This window comes from Podarcis tiliguerta (genome assembly GCF_965153285.1).
Source record: "Podarcis tiliguerta genome assembly, chromosome: 3".
NCBI classification, from domain to species: Eukaryota; Metazoa; Chordata; class Lepidosauria; order Squamata; family Lacertidae; genus Podarcis; species Podarcis tiliguerta.
Window position 1 is genome coordinate 83,321,771 of NC_139536.1, and position 15,840 is coordinate 83,337,610.

Sequence of the window (15,840 nt, forward strand, 5' to 3'; positions counted from 1 at the left end):
GTTTCAAGGTTCTGAAAATTGAGGTTGCACATTAGTTTCAATGCCGCATTCAGTTTGCTTAAATACAGTGTTGGGCTTTTATACCTGAGGTCCCTTTGTAGCAGGAGATAGCAGGAGCTGAACCTTGAGACCTTGTGCGTAGGGCTCTGCTACTGAGCTATGGCCCTTTTTTCCAATGGTGTAGAATGGGTGGGCATAGGGGCAGTTTCCTCGGGTGCAATATTGCTAGGGAGCGCAAAATTTCAACACCCGGTGCTGCCTCAATACAACTCTTCTTTTCTCATCTCTGCGGCTGTGATTTCCTGGGTGACGCAGATACTGTTTGGCAGCATGTCCATTTCCCTCCCTCTTACCCCCCTTCTGCAAAGCCCCAGGCACTGGCAACCCACACTATGCCACTGCTTCCCTCACATGCATGCAGTCATTGAATGAAGCACATGCATATGTTAACCAGCTCTCATTCAGTCCCTGCTAACTGAGTACCCATATATTTTAAAACAGCAATGTTTTATGGAATAGAACAGCTTTTTTCTCATGTAGTGATGGCCGTGTCCATAATCAATTTACCTGTTCTTGGTATTCAGCAGCCAGCAGCAGGCCGTGGGACAGATTTTCACACAGAGCTCGCTGATTCATTGTCAGATTTGGCAGAACTTAACAAGCTAGTTTTGGCCACTTCCCCAACGCTTCCCTGTGAAGAGACAAAAGCAAGTAGGAAACATGATTTGCTTGGCTCCCTGGACCTTCCACCAATCCACTCTGTTTAAGACAATCAAAAACAAGCCTCACGCTGTTTTGGATGGCGAGTCTCCATTTCTGAATCCATTCTACTTGTTTGGCACAGATTGTTTTTCAAATCTGTGTGCATTAAAGAAGGAAAAGAAAAGCCCTAAGGAGAGAATGATTTCACAACGTATGGGCTCCCAATGACGCCGCTTCATGTGCAGATTATACAAGCCACCGTACTTATGCCAATCTGCTAGGATGGCAAAAGGAGCCTGTTCACAGATTGGCCGCATACCCTGAACTGGCCCTTGTAACTTGAGCGCAAGCCAAGCTGGCCTTAAAACAGCAGGTGGGCCACTGTCCGTGTTTCGTCTTTTTTAAACAAATGCTGTCATGTAGCTGTAGCACATAGTAACATTTTGGGCTTGAGCTGCAGCCTCAGTCTGCCATCCTTGGCCCACTTACCTGTGAATAAGCCCTACAGAGCTCAATAGAATTTACTTCTGCATAGGCTTGCATAGGTTTGCACTGTTGAACTCTGAAATGGAATAATTAGAGTATTCTAGTTTCAGCACCATTTCAGTAATCCTTACATTGTAAGCCGTACAACAACAGATGGCACCAGTAGAGGTTTCTTTCTGGTCTTAGCCTGTGCCTGCTCCCATGGCTTGAACTTTATATTACCTGCTGTGATAGGGTGCCAGTTAATTGACAGAATGATGGTCCAGCTCTGAATTCAGTCCTCTGGCCAGATTCACTTACTCGCCTATTATGTTAATGTGGATGGGGCACTGAGACTGGGAGATTGGCTAATTCAGCCTGGTTAGGCACATTAATGGAAGTAGCAAAATAAACAACTGTATTGCTTTTTAGTACTACCAAAAAGTGGCATTCACTAAAGGTTGCATGTGTGCAATACTATTAAATCATTAGAGGACGGAATGATAATCTGTTTACGAAAGGGAACGTGGCACAAGAAACCTAATCATTCTGATATTGCTGTGTGAATTATTTTCATTTGTGTCTCTTCTCAGGCTTCTTGGGTTTCAAAGCATGTGCAGAGTTTGTTGATGCTTAGAGGTACCTGTTGGAGAAAAGCAAATACCTTTCCTTCTTCTGAGCTTCTAGTTAATGCATGTGTTACTTTAAACCACACGAGCACTGTTTGTCTAGCAATCTAGCCAACCCTTGCTTATAGCCTCTTTGTCTAAGTTAACTCCACCCCTAAAAGCTGAGCCATTTTTCTGTTATTCTTTCCCAACTTGTTGAGACAAGATGTCAGCCATTTCTCTTTCATCTCTACCCACCTTGTAAATAGCTCCTGCATGAACAAAGCCTTTGAACTCCTTAAACTGTAAGTTGCCCATGCTGCAAGCTCTCCTAACAAGAGCAACTTAGGACTTCTCATCAGCTGTTTTCAGGAAGACCAAGGCTGAGCATCACGCATTTATGGCAACCTGAGGCCCGGTTACAAAATAAACCCCATCTCAGACGCTAGTGGTCTCTTTGGCCTACCACAAAATTACAGAGAGGCTAGTTCTACCTCCTTAATGACTCTAAACTCACAATTTAAAAGGCCCAGCCAATTCAGACCTATTTTGCTATTGTGAAAAGAGCTTAATTCCTGGATGCTTATTCTAAGACTTAGGTATGCTTCTTGCTACTTCACAGTTAGGGGTGGGTGGGTCGCCTGTAATCCCCAAATACTCTAGGTGGTGCTGTTGAACTACATCAAAATGCAGAGGTTCCTCACTGGGCAGCAGACCACATAATAAGGATATATGATGCATTGTCAGAATTCAACAACTTGTGACCTTGATGGGAGACTGCTTAGGGGTTCCATGCAAAATGCTATGGGCTTCCAAAAAGAAGAATGAGATACCAATGTAATAAACAAACGGGCCATTGCACATAGGATTTCTTTGAACAGGTGTGATCCAGCAAATGGTTAGCATCTGACAACTGTAAAAGTTGTCTACACTAGGAAAATATGCTGGCTGTGTTATGTCCAGCCCATTCAAAACAACATTGTTTTTATGTGTCTCATCAACTATTTGAGAATTATTTGTCTGTCTTTAGAACAAGAGTAGATGATTTATAATTTTCATTTCCTTTCACAAACCTACCCTTGTGTAGGTGTATTTTGTTCATAATAGACAATAGGCAATGAAGATCTGCACAAAGGATATCTGATTACTGTTCCAGTAGCTGGCAATGGAAGCCAGTTGTGCCGGAATTGGAAAACAAGACTTTCTCTCTCTCTCAGCTTTGACAGGGCAAACTACAAAAGCATAGCTTGTTCCTTTACTCCCCCCCCCCATATTTTTTTTTAAAGTAGTGTGTCCAAGTATACCATTTTTACCATGTATTGGGAGGTCAAGGTCAACAGACCTGACTGCTTGGGGCCAGGTTTGGTTTATGATTTAGCTCTATCCTGCACCGTTACCGCATTGGCATTCTCAGGACAGTTTACCGTCTCAAAGGCAGAATAAAATGATGGATCAGGTCCCTGGCATTTAGGACCTATACATGCTAAGTCAGGCATAGGCGTGAGTCTTAACATTTGTATGCAGTATTTCCCCTATAGGAAACACAACATGTGTCTATGAGTTCCACACAAATGGGGCATCTGAGGAACTAAATGTAGACCTATGTTGCTTCCAGATCTCTCTCTCTCTCTCTCTCTCTCTCTCTCTCTCTCTCTCTCTCTCTCTGTAAATGTGAGGCTGAGTTTTCATCCTGGGCCCTACCACATAGAGATCTGGCTCACCTGGGATTTATGTAAACTACTGTAACTAATGAGGCCTTTCCCCTCTACTTGTGTAACAATCCCAACACATTGTGGCACCTGAAGCAAACCACAAAATGGCACCCCCTCCCCTCCGCACCAGGGAAGAGGTGGGTGAGTGAGGATCTACATCAGGAACTAGGGGGCAATACAGATATACATAAGAATATGCTGCGCCTGTGAATCCTGCCGTCTGAGGCACTTTCCTCACTTTGCCCCATGGGTGGGCTGGCCCTGATAACAATGGAACAAGCAAAGTCCACTGCACATGGGGTTTTAGGGGAGTGGTGATTCCTAGGCATGAGCTGCCAGCAACTGTCCTTTCCCAGCCTCCCAGCTTTAAAAAAAAATCCTACTCTCATTTCTTATGCGCTAAAGGGATCATTTGTGCACCACAGTAAAATGTGTCTACTGCCCAGATTTCATTTCATACAGCCAATGTATATAATACCATGTGGGTGGAGGAAAGAAAATTGTTTTGAGCAAGTATTGGAGCCTTTGTGGCTTTTTAAGAGTTTCACCAAAAGCAGTAGGTTTCTGACCTTTCATGCCTAAAACTTCCACAATGGAATTGGATTCGGTTTCTAAAGTTATCACCTTAGAGACCAGGAGACAACTCTGAAATTGAGGCATGTTTTACTTGGACAGCTACCATTAGTGGAACTAACCCTTTTCCTGCATGACAAAAGGAGCTTATAAATCCGTGGTTGGATGCAGATGAGAAATGTATATTTCGTTCACATAAATCATAATAAACTCATTATGGGCAAGCTCTCCACTGATGCGGTACCAATTGTATATGCTGGAAAAGCTTATTGCAGGACCAAAATTGTATGAAGATTTCAACTGATGTCAAGGCTGTTGTGGAAGAAAACATAGTCAATATACGACAAGCATATTGGCCTATGGAAACTACCTGAGCTTAAGAATGATCCACCAAACCTTTCCTTGTGGCAGCCCCTGGCTCAGTTTTGTCTCAACAGTGCCCCTGCTGGGGGTGGGGGGCAAGCACACAGAGACAAGTGGAATTTTTCATCCCCAGCACCATGATGTGGATTAATATTGCCTTTGCCCACCCATCAGATCAACCATTTGATGACTGGAGAGGGCGCGATAACCTGTATATGGCTGTCTGGGTATGGTATATGCTGGAGAGTGTGGAGGGGCCATGCCTTCCACCGGCATGTGGTCCCTAGAGAGTTGACCTAGGTTGAATGCAGTCCTAGAGCTGGAAAAAGCTTATCCAACCTCTTGAGGAAGATCCTCCAAGTAACATGGTATCAAACTATATCAATCTATAAAGGTTAGTTATATTGAGCATGGATACAATTTGGGTAACCAATGCAACAGATGCAGAATGCCTTGACATGAACAAATTTCCTAGCCCACACACACACACATTCTGGCTGCTAAATTTGTCACTAGCTAAAATTTTTGGACAGATTTTTTAAAGGCAGCCTTATGCTGAGAGCATTACAGCCATTTAGTCAAGCTACAGCCGCTGTGGTTGCAACTGAGACCATGTTCCCCTTCCTTCGGATAGGGTTGCAGCCAGCCAGCCAGCCTGAGCTGCTAAAATGTGTGCAGTGCTGTATGCCTAAGGCTGCAATCCTGTACACACTCACCTGGGAATAAGTTTCTTTGAACCCAATTTAACTAAGTTCTGAGAGAACGAATGAAGAACAGAAAGGAGACGTTTTATGAGATGAGGCAACTCCTGCACTTGCAAGCTTATTACTGGAACTCTGTGCAAATGGCAATGCCTCATTAGCATTTAATTAACAACTGTTCCTAGTGAGCAAGTCCAATTAATATCCCGCTCATATGCAGCCTCTACAATCAACAGATTTCCTGCAAGAACATATTTGTGTGCACAGGACACAAATTGTTTACCATTGTTTACTATTACCCTGTGATAAGGGGAGTGAAATCCAGTGCTCCCCAGCAGCAGGGTTTACTGGGAATGGTGGTGTCAAGAAATGTAATTATTTCTGGTGCTTCTACTCCATTTCACTCCGTGACTGAAGATGAGCAGTAATGAGATGTAACCGGGAATCTCTATCCCTTTTCTCTTAGTCGAGTTCTTTATGGAAGTGATGATCCTTATTAAACTGAGTCTCTGTGCCTGCAAATGGAATGATAAACCTTGTGTTAACTAGAATGCACATTTTTAAATGTCTCTCAGGGGAAGGTAAAATTAGCATCCTAAAATGGATGTTTGTTCTCTTTGTTCTCTCTCTCAACAGCTGAATGGTACCACACACACACACACACACACACACACACCCCAGCATAACACCGCTTAAAATATGACAAGCAGGGAAGGAATAGAGGCATTCCTAATTCTGTGAAAAATCTTCCCAGATTTCTTGCCAGCAAATGTTTAGGATAACAGAAGTGCAGGATGGGGGATGGTCTCAGAGGAGCGAATATAATATCAGTCTAACAAGCACTTGATTTAGCTAATGTTCAGGACAACTTCAAACTCTTGTTTTGATGATATAAAAAATGACTATAATGGTGTTAACCCTAAGTTGTGAGGATTGAGTAAATTTCCAAGGGTTTTTTTATTCATATGTTTTGTTTATATTCTTCGCTTTATTTTTAGATTGTCGTTGCAAAAAATAAAATAAAAATGATAACTTTTGATTTAGGCTACTAATCACACTCCCCTAATGTGTCTTGTAGCTCTACTCTTTTTTTTGGCTTTAAACATAAACAGGCTTTACTAATCATTTAGTCAAACTAAAAAGTAAAAAATAGAAAAAAAATAGAAATAAAAAGCTGGGGGGAAATTGGCCCTAGTAGACATTTGATGTTCTTAATATTGTTGCAGGAAAACTCACAAGAAAGAAATGGTAGAACTTTATTTAAAACAAACAAAAAATAAGAATCCATCAGAGAATCATTTCAGAGAAGGGAGTTGTTGGCACAATTAAATTACTTAAAAACAACAAAGTTCCTTTTATTCGAAAATTTTAATGTATTAGTATCTACTGCTCAGACTCCTGATTCGTAGACGGTGGGCAGTAGTAATACCTAAGCCAGGCAAAGCCATCAGTGAACTAAATTTTACTTCCACGGTCTCCTCTTTAATAAGGACTGTTTCAAATAGTGTTAGAATAATAGAATCACAGAACTGCAGAGTTGGAAGGAACCACGAGGGTCATCTGGTTAGAGTATCATCAAGCAAATAACTCTATTTAAGCAAGCTTTCTTTAACTTCTCTCTCCGACCCTCCTGCTCTGCTTTCTGTGCAGAATCGCTTCCTGGTAGTTGTTCCCTTAACCTGTGCCTTCCCTCTGTATCATTAAGTTCCTCTTACTGACTGCTGTCCTAACCCTTTTACTTACATTGATACAAGGACTTCACATTTTTTTTTATTGTTTACTTTTCTCTGCTCACAAAATGAAATATCATACTGCATGGCCAAAATGTTTTCCAGCCAGAAACAGACATAAACATGAAAAGGTAACGGGAAGCAAACACTGTGCAATATGGGGTTGAATTAAGCAATTGCAGAAGAAAAACCCCTGCTTATTTTAGTCCCTGCTCATTGTTGACAGTGACACATTTTTACTCAACGCTCTTTCCATAAAGCAGTCAACTTTCAGGAGATCATATCATAACCTCCGCTTTGAACAAGTCAGAAAGGCGCAGCAAGCAGCAGTAAGGCCTTCACATAAACAGTAGTCTTTAACAAATTTAGCACACATTTGGTATGAACTGAAAGCAAGTTGTGGTTTGAATCTGCTGGAATGGGGGCAGTAAAGTGGGAGTTTGTATGTGTGTGTATATATGTATATGTGTGTGTGTGTGTATATATATATATATATATTGGCCTTGGAGTTCAAAACGAAGCAGGGCAAAGGCTAATAGAGTTCTGCCAAGAGAACAAGCTGGTCATCACAAGCACTCTTTTCCAACAACAAAAGAGACGACTCTACACATGGACATCACCAGATGGGCAGCATCGAAATCAGATTGATTATATTCTCTGCAGCCAAAGATGGAGAAGCTCTATACAGTCAGCAAAAACAAGACCTGGAGCTGACTGTGGCTCAGATCATCAGCTTCTTATAGCAAAATTCAAGCTTAAACTGAAGAAAGTAGGAAAAACCACTGGGCCGGTAAGATACAATCTAAGTCAAATCCCTTATGAATACACAGTGGAAGTGAGGAACAGGTTTAAGGATTTAGATTTGGTGGGCAGAGTGCCTGAAGAACTATGGATGGAGGCTCGTAACATTATACAGGAGGCAGCAACTAAAACCATCCCAACGAAAAGGAAATGCAAGAAAGCAAAGTGGCTCCATGATCACTGCAGATGGTGACAGCAGTCACGAAATTAAAAGATGCCTGCTCCTTGGGAGAAAGGCAATGGTAAAGCTAGACAGCATCTTAAAAAGCAGAGACATCACTTTACCAACAAAGGTCCGTATAGTTAAAGCCATGGTTTTCCCAGTAGTGATGTATGGAAGTGAGAGCTGGACCATAAAGAAGGCTGATCGCCGAAGAATTGATGCTTTTGAATTATGGTGCTGGAGGAGACTCTTGAGAGTCCCATGGACTGCAAGAAGATCAAACGCATCCATTCTTAAGGAAATCAGCCCTGAGTGGTCACTGGAAGGACAGATCGTGAAGCTGAGGCTCCAATACTTTGGCCACCTCATGAGAAGAGAAGACTCCCTGGAAAAGACCCTGATGTTGCGAAAGATGGAGGGCACAAGGAGAAGGAGACGACAGAGGACGAGATGGTTGGACAGTGTTCTCGAAGCCACAAACATGAGTCTGACCAAACTGCGGGAGGCAGTGGAAGACAGGAGTGCCTGGCGTGCTCTGGTCCATGGGGTCACGAAGAGTCGAACACGACTAAACGACTAAACAACAAATATATATACCCTTCAACATTTCTCTGATGAAAATAGGGATGTCCTATTCAATAATAATAATAATAATAATAATAATAATAATGATGATGTAGCTAATCTGTCTACATATGAAAGAATTGCTTGTCAATGCAAAATAAGAATGGATAAATACGAAGAAATTTGGAACAAATATATAAGTGACAAGGTGGATAACCGTGGGAAATAGAGGGGGGAGAGAGTGGTGATAAACAAGGAGTAGGCATAGGGATATTACTGTATCTAAATTTGTGCTGTCAATTTGTGTTATTATTGCTTTTATAGTTTTTTGTTGTACGTGTGTTTTTAGTTTGGTGTTTGTACTGATTGGAAATTAAATTTAATAATAATAATAATATCCTACCATCTGAGGGACGCGGGTGGCGCTGTGGGTTAAAGCCTCAGCGCCTAGGACTTGCCGATTGCATGGTTGGTGGTTCGAATCCCCGCGGTGGGGTTCGCTCCCGTCGTTCGGTCCCAGCACCTGCCAACCTAGCAGTTCGAAAGCACCTCCGGGTGCAAGTAGATAAATAGGGACCGCTTACCAGCGGGAAGGTAAACAGCATTCCGTATGCTGCGCTGGCTCGCCAGATGCACTTGTCACGCTGGCCACGTGACCCGGAAGTGTCTCCGGACAGCGCTGGCTCCCGGCCTATAGAGTGAGATGAGCGCACAACCCTAGAGTCTGTCAAGACTTGCCCGTACGGGCAGGGGTACCTTTACCTTTGCCATCTGATTGGGTTGCCCCAGCCGCTTTGGACGGCTTCCAACATATATAAAAACATTAAATATTTTTAAAAACCTTCCCTATTCAGGGCTGCCTTCAGATGGCTCAAGGGTTGGATAACTCTATACCCTCCAACATTTTTCCGATGAAAATAGGGGCGTCCTAATAAAAAGCGGGACATTCTGGGATCAAACTGAAAACCAGGATGGCTTCTGTAAATCTAGGAAAATAAGGACACTTGAAAGAACAAGAAGTGAAGCAGAACAGCCTAAAGTTTAATACTGTTTCAATACTGTTATATATGCTAACTTAGAATTGTGACTCCACAATCCAGACAGAATTAGACTGTGAATAGAGATTTATGTTCACATAACAGCTATGGGGAGGGGAAAGAAGCTTGCAATGCAACACTGAGGATGATGTATGTACTCTTGACATCTTGAGCTACTTCACAGCTTTATTTAACAAATGACAGTCATACATTTTATTGATTGAAACTCCTTCCTCTACTCTTTACTTGGTGCAAGAGTGTTCCCTTCAAGTGATAGTAGTCACACCTTCAAAAGCACCACTTCCTCTATACAGGGCAGTAGATCATAGAAGTGAGCTGTTGCTTCAGTATCTCTTGTCAAAGGCAGAATTTTATTTACTGAGCCAATCATTCATTTTTAAGAGAGACACTGATGAAATGTATTTACTTCTCCAGAAAGAGAAAGAGCTGTTGAATTGTCCTGGCAAAACACACACACATGGTAGCACCTTATAAAGATTTAACCACTGGATTGTGGAAAAAACAAAACAAAACAGTTTTACGGAGAATGCAGGTACGATGACAACTGTGCCAAAGATGGACTGTACCCTTATCTTCCAGTAGTACATTATTTCCGTGAAGATGAAAGCAGTAATTGTTGCATCAGAGGAGACTATCTGATTAAGAAGCAGGTGTCTACCTGGAAAATAAAAATGATGCAGAAGGATATTCTTCAGGTAGCTTTTTGCTAAATTCGTAATTGTAACATCTGCAGCCATGTGCAGCTATGTGCACAATGACCCACCGGAACTTTAGCTCTGTTGTGATGGCAGCTGCAATATAATTTCAACAGAACTAATTAACAACCAGGACTTTTTTTTCAGCCAGAACTCACCGGAACTCAGTTCTGGCACCTCTCGGGTGGGCGCCATTGCCATTATAAGAGAACCAGGGAGGTGCTTTTTACGAGAAAAATAGCATTGTTAACAACCATCTTAAAAAACAGAGATGCCACCAGGCATTAATTATGTGAAGTGAGTGTGGGAGTTGGAGAAAATGGGGGTACAAAATCAATGGAGTTAAGCATTTTAGAATTCCATCTATTTAAGCGATCAACCCTAGTTTTGGAAGAAAGGGGGTACAGAACATGACTTATTGTACAGAACTAACAGTCGGTGAAACAAATGAAGCCTGCAATCTGTTGCCAGCACGGCACGCTACCACCCAGGATGGTAGAAAACATTCCAGATGCTAAAGCAAGGATACCAACTATGAACCCTGACATTCTCTGGTCCCAGAGCAATTATAAGTAACCCTTTGACTAACTGTGATAGAAACAAATACTGAGGACTTGGTGCAGGGGCAGTGATCCATGCTATCCCTAGCGCACCCATGGAGCAGTTCTGCAAGGAGTGTCACATCTTCACTGTTGTGGGAAGGCTTCACATATGCTCTCAAGTTCTTGTGCACAGAAGGAGCCACTTGGTGCATATTGGGTGCAATTTTTCCAAGTGTGGCAAGAGATGTTTTAGACATTGTGCTTAGGTGGCTTAATATTTCATCCAGTTTAGCTCTCGCAAACACAGTTCCAGTGCAGGACTACAGAGCAATGGAAAGCATGTCACTTTATATTAAATTATTTAGAAGATTTATAAACCACTTAATCACAGAGCTCTCCAAGCAGTGTACATAATAAAACTGTAGAGGAAGCACAGCTAAAATCCACAGAGCCATAAAACATATACATAAAAATCATAATAATTGAAACACAGATAAAATCGGTAAAACTTTTACAAAACCAATATAGGTAGCTAAATTATACATCTGAGTAGGCTCATTGGAAAAGGTTTTAAGCAAGTTTCCGAAGCTGCATGCATCCCATGTATTTAAAACAGCCCCCGCCCAATGAAAACTCTAGTTTGTTAAGGGTGTTTGTAATAGTAGCTCTGTGATGAGATTACTACAGTTCCCAGAATTCTTGGAGTGTGCTTTAAATGTATGGTATGTATGCAGTCTATAATATTTAGCAAGGTCAGCTGTTGTTATACTATATAATGAGTAACCAAAAAAATCACATAAAATACAAACCCATTTAAAGTAATAGGTAATTCTCATTTTTGTTGAAAACAAGATTTCATTGAAGTACAAATTAAATTGAAAATTGAAAACATACATAAGTGGCCCAGTTGAGCAGGCACAGAGCACTGAACTGGCAGCTCACTAGAGAGAAGTCCCCAGGAGGAAGAAGAGGGTAGGGGCAAGAAATACATTGTACCCCCACTTCTTGCAAAAATTGTTTTTGATTGGTACTCATGTTCCTGTATAGTGGCACCACTATGTCTACCCAGCTCCAGCTGCTGTGCAGGCAGTTCTTATCCAGCAAGGGGCATACATGCAAATGTCTGCCTCCACACATACATGCCTCCTGGTTGGATTGTCCCACTAGCATTTGAAAGGGAGTACAGCATGTAAAGGTAAAGGGACCCCTAACCATTAGGTCCAGTCGTGGCCGACTCTGGGGTTGCGGCGCTCATCACACTTTATTGGCCGAGGGAGCTGGCGTACAGCTTCCGGGTCATGTGGCCAGCATGACTAAGCCACTTCTGGCGAACCAGAGCAGTGCACGGAAATGCTGTTTACCTTCCCGCACTTGCACTTTGACGTGTTATCTACTTGCACTTTGACGTGTTTTCGAACTGCTAGGTTGGCAGGAGCAGGGACCGAGCAACGGGAGCTCACCCCGTCGCGGGGATTCGAACCACCAACCTTCTGATCGGCAAGTCCTAGGCTCTGTGGTTTAACTCACAGCGCCACCCACATCCCTCACATACAACTACTCATAAAACACAGTACTTTTCCATTCTCCCCTTCTAAGCCTGACTTATCCTGCGTTGCTCCATGTGAAAAACAGCAGCAGCAAACACTCTTAGCAAACATGCTTGCGTCCCTGAGGACAGTACATTTTCTGGTTTAACACTAAGCCAGCCAAATAAATAATTGAGAGCTCTGTAATCTGACATGCTTTTAGAAAGCCCTGCAAGTGCTGATTGTATGATGAGTGCATTATTATTATATTTCAAGAGGAAAAGCCAGCATATTAAATGATTAGCGAAGAGGTTAGCGAGCTACTTCATCGGCAACCCATGGCTTGAGGGCTGGACCCGTTCAGCATTGACAATGATGGCATTATGAGACGGCCCACAGTGCCACGCAGTTGCAGTTCTGCGAGTTGATGCTGCTGTGGCAGCAATCGCCAGGTGCAGGGCAGCAACAGACAAGGGCGTCACCCAGGTGGGAGCATGGTGGGATAATTCACCTCCATGGCATTTTGGTAACTGGGGAGAACCCTAATTTTTGAACTTTGTGTTGGCTACATCCACATACTTCTATGCACAAACCGTTTGGAGCAACTGTGTATCATGGGATTGTAACTGGAATTTGGCCTGCACATCATTTGGAAGAGTGGCATCTCAGTGCATGAGTTGCTCCACTGAAAAGCACTGCGTGGAACATGACAGGGAAGCTTAGGTGGTACTATATCTATCATAGCCTCCATCCCAGGCAATCACTGGATGTTGCAATATTCAAGAGGCCTATCTGGTACCTTTGCTGGACCAATTTATGCACTTTCTATGCTGATGATTGTGCTTCAACCATAGGAACTACTCTGTCTGAGTCACCAGCTATGGCAATTGGAGTGCCTGTTTCTGCTTTTGTTCAGAGTTCCTAGACGATGCCACACCCCCCCCCCAAGTTACGGTTGACCAGTGCTATTTTTCTATGAACACCTCCCTCATTCTCTTAGAATGGCAATGGCGAGGTGCTGGGATGCATCTGAGAGGTTCCGGAACTGAATTCCAGCTGAAAGAAAACCCTGGTGTTGACTTACATTTGGCTTCTGGCAACAGTTGTAATCAAACAATACTAATCTTTTAGTCATGAGAAAAAACCAAGCAACATTCTTACAATACTTAAAGAGATGGGTATTTCTCAGTCCAATTAAGCTATAAAAGCATGGAGAACATCTTGCAGAATGGCAGGTGTTTTAAGCTATGTAATTGGGCAGACAGATTTACATTTCCCATGTATCAGCATGTTTTATTGTACCATGCAGACCAGTTTATTAATATATTTATTCAGTATTGGCTTCTTTACATACTATTCATTGATACAAAATACTGGGTTAAAAAAATCTTAGTTCCGATTGAAGTTAAAAGATGATTTGCTGTCGTCTTAGGCACTGAATCTTTTATGGACTATATTATTTAATTTTTCTTGCAGAAAGTCATGCTATGTACCTCAGTACTGAAGGAGGTAATAAATCTTGATAATAAGACTAATAGTAAGAAATTATAACAAAGCTACACTGTATGATGGTGGCAGTAAGAGCCAGAGAAGCATTTCCCTCAAGTTCTGTTTGTTGAACAGTATTTGTCTAAAAAGATGTCTTTCTGCAGCTAAATAAAAAAGCTTAAGACCTGCATATAGTAGAACTAATCTGGCAATGCTCTTACAAGGCCAATTTACATTGTGTGTTGCCTCCATAGAGTAGAAAAATAGAACAGCCACGCAAACCTATTATTACATTTGAGAAATCATTAGTCTCAAAGGAGTAATAACAGTATGCTATTAAAATTCTGAATACATTTTCAGCTTCTGTTTTGTTTAAGAAAACTTTATAAATATGCAAATTTTCGATAAACAAATCCAAAATAAAATGCACTGAAAATACTGATATGTAGACAAAAGTTTATTTACACCATACAACATTTTAAATATTTTATACACAGCTGCAGCAGGAGAAGCTACTCTGAGCTTTCCAGAGAAAACTGCAATAATAAAGATGTGAAATATATTATTCATATAAAAGTGAGATTATTACTTTATTGCATTTAAAGCAATGAAGAATGTAGCTCAACAGACATTCATTTAATGACGACAAAACTTTGCTTTTTTATATTATAAAGTAAAAAGTGTAGTAATGGCCAAACAGACTGTTATAAACTTTAAAAACTGCATAAATATATACATTGTGCTTCATGGTGAAGTTTTTTGAAAACTAAACCAGATGAAGCTGTTACAACATGAACCGTTGCTTGAGGTTTATCTATAAAGATTTACCTTACAAATCCATTCCACGGGTACTTACAAGACACGATGGTAAGAATTGTACACCTGGGCTCTCCACTAGTTTTGCTAGTGGGAATATATCGTACGAAAAGAAACCACTGACATTTGGCACATGAAGGTGCTGACACGCCTCAGCCACAATGTTCAGATTGGCGTGTCAGGCTTCCCAAGTCTCTTGAGTGTCAGTGCAAACAAAATTGTTCTATATCTTGCTTCCGCTTCAGTTTGTTTCCTCTTTCGTTAAACCTCCGTTTGAAAATCACCTTCTTGTACATCTAGAGGCAAGTTCAGACACTTCTCCCATTCTGATGGTCTTAGTTCTAAAGCATCTTTTGCCTCTGTATCTAATACATTTATTGTGGTATAATGTGGGTAGTCACTTGTGTTTTTGAAAGTGTCCCAGGGAGCCTTGCTGGCTGCTGTTGGATTTTCCTGCAGGAATGAAGGGAATGAGGTGGGGTGCGGGAGAGAGAGAGAGAAACAACTTTTAAAAACTTCCTCTTTGCTGATCTTTGATCTTTCAAGAGATCACATGTAAAAGCAGACATCAAGAGAGATAAAATGGCTTTGAAGGGTGCCAGACTGGCCAAAATTCAGCCAGTTTTCACAACCTTTTTTACGCGCAATCGACACACTGAAAGGCTTGCCAGCAGATCTGCCAACAAATTCCCAGTAGCAGGGTTGGAACTGAGTGAAGCAAAGGTTCGCTGACCATCTCTGACAGCTATATATTTACTTGCAATTTCCTAGAAAGGTGAGCAGGAATTAACTTGACATGGAGCACTTCCCACCAAATTGGATTAGCTGCCCGTTTTACAGCCTTCTTGGAAACTGACTGTGTGTTTGGGTTAGTGGTGGGCCCTGTAACGCAAGACATTGAAAGCTCTCCTCTCAATTGCAAAGTGGGATTTAAAGGCTCATCATAGCCACTGTAAGTGTCCCTCGAATACAGCATGTGACAACTTGAGGGTAAGTGTAATCCAAACTCCCAGATGAGAAACATCTCTATCCGGTGCTGGCTTTTGACTTTGTAAAGCCCTCAGCAGCCTTTCCTTGCCTCAGCCCCATCACAGTATCTAAGATTAATCAAGGATACTTGTCTTGTTCATTGTAGCTGCATGCCAAGAATATATGATGAGGGTAAATATAGGGAAGCATTATTGGTGGTTGCCCAGCAGTTACGTGATTCTTTTCCTTGGAGACTCATCAAAGCTTAGTTCCTGCTGGATGTGTAGTCTACGTCACTTTTCATTGCCTTGGCTGATCTGATATAGGAGCAAAGGGATTAAGCTGATATTTAATATTTAATTTT

General features: G+C 41.8%; 1 protein-coding gene across 5 annotated transcripts in view; it reads right to left on the minus strand.

The window, feature by feature from the left end:
- Positions 1 to 14,135: 14,135 nt before the first annotated feature.
- ADGRB3 (adhesion G protein-coupled receptor B3) overlaps positions 14,136 to 15,840 on the minus strand; it is a 436,348-nt gene continuing 434,643 nt past the window's right edge. For 4 of the 5 annotated variants that reach the window (XM_083431406.1, XM_083431407.1, XM_083431405.1 and 1 more), the window contains one exon: positions 14,136 to 14,960. In XM_083431406.1, the coding sequence (XP_083287532.1) occupies positions 14,769 to 14,960 (192 nt within the window). In that variant the 3' untranslated portion in view covers positions 14,136 to 14,768. The other variant, XM_083431409.1, reaches the window with a different exon arrangement.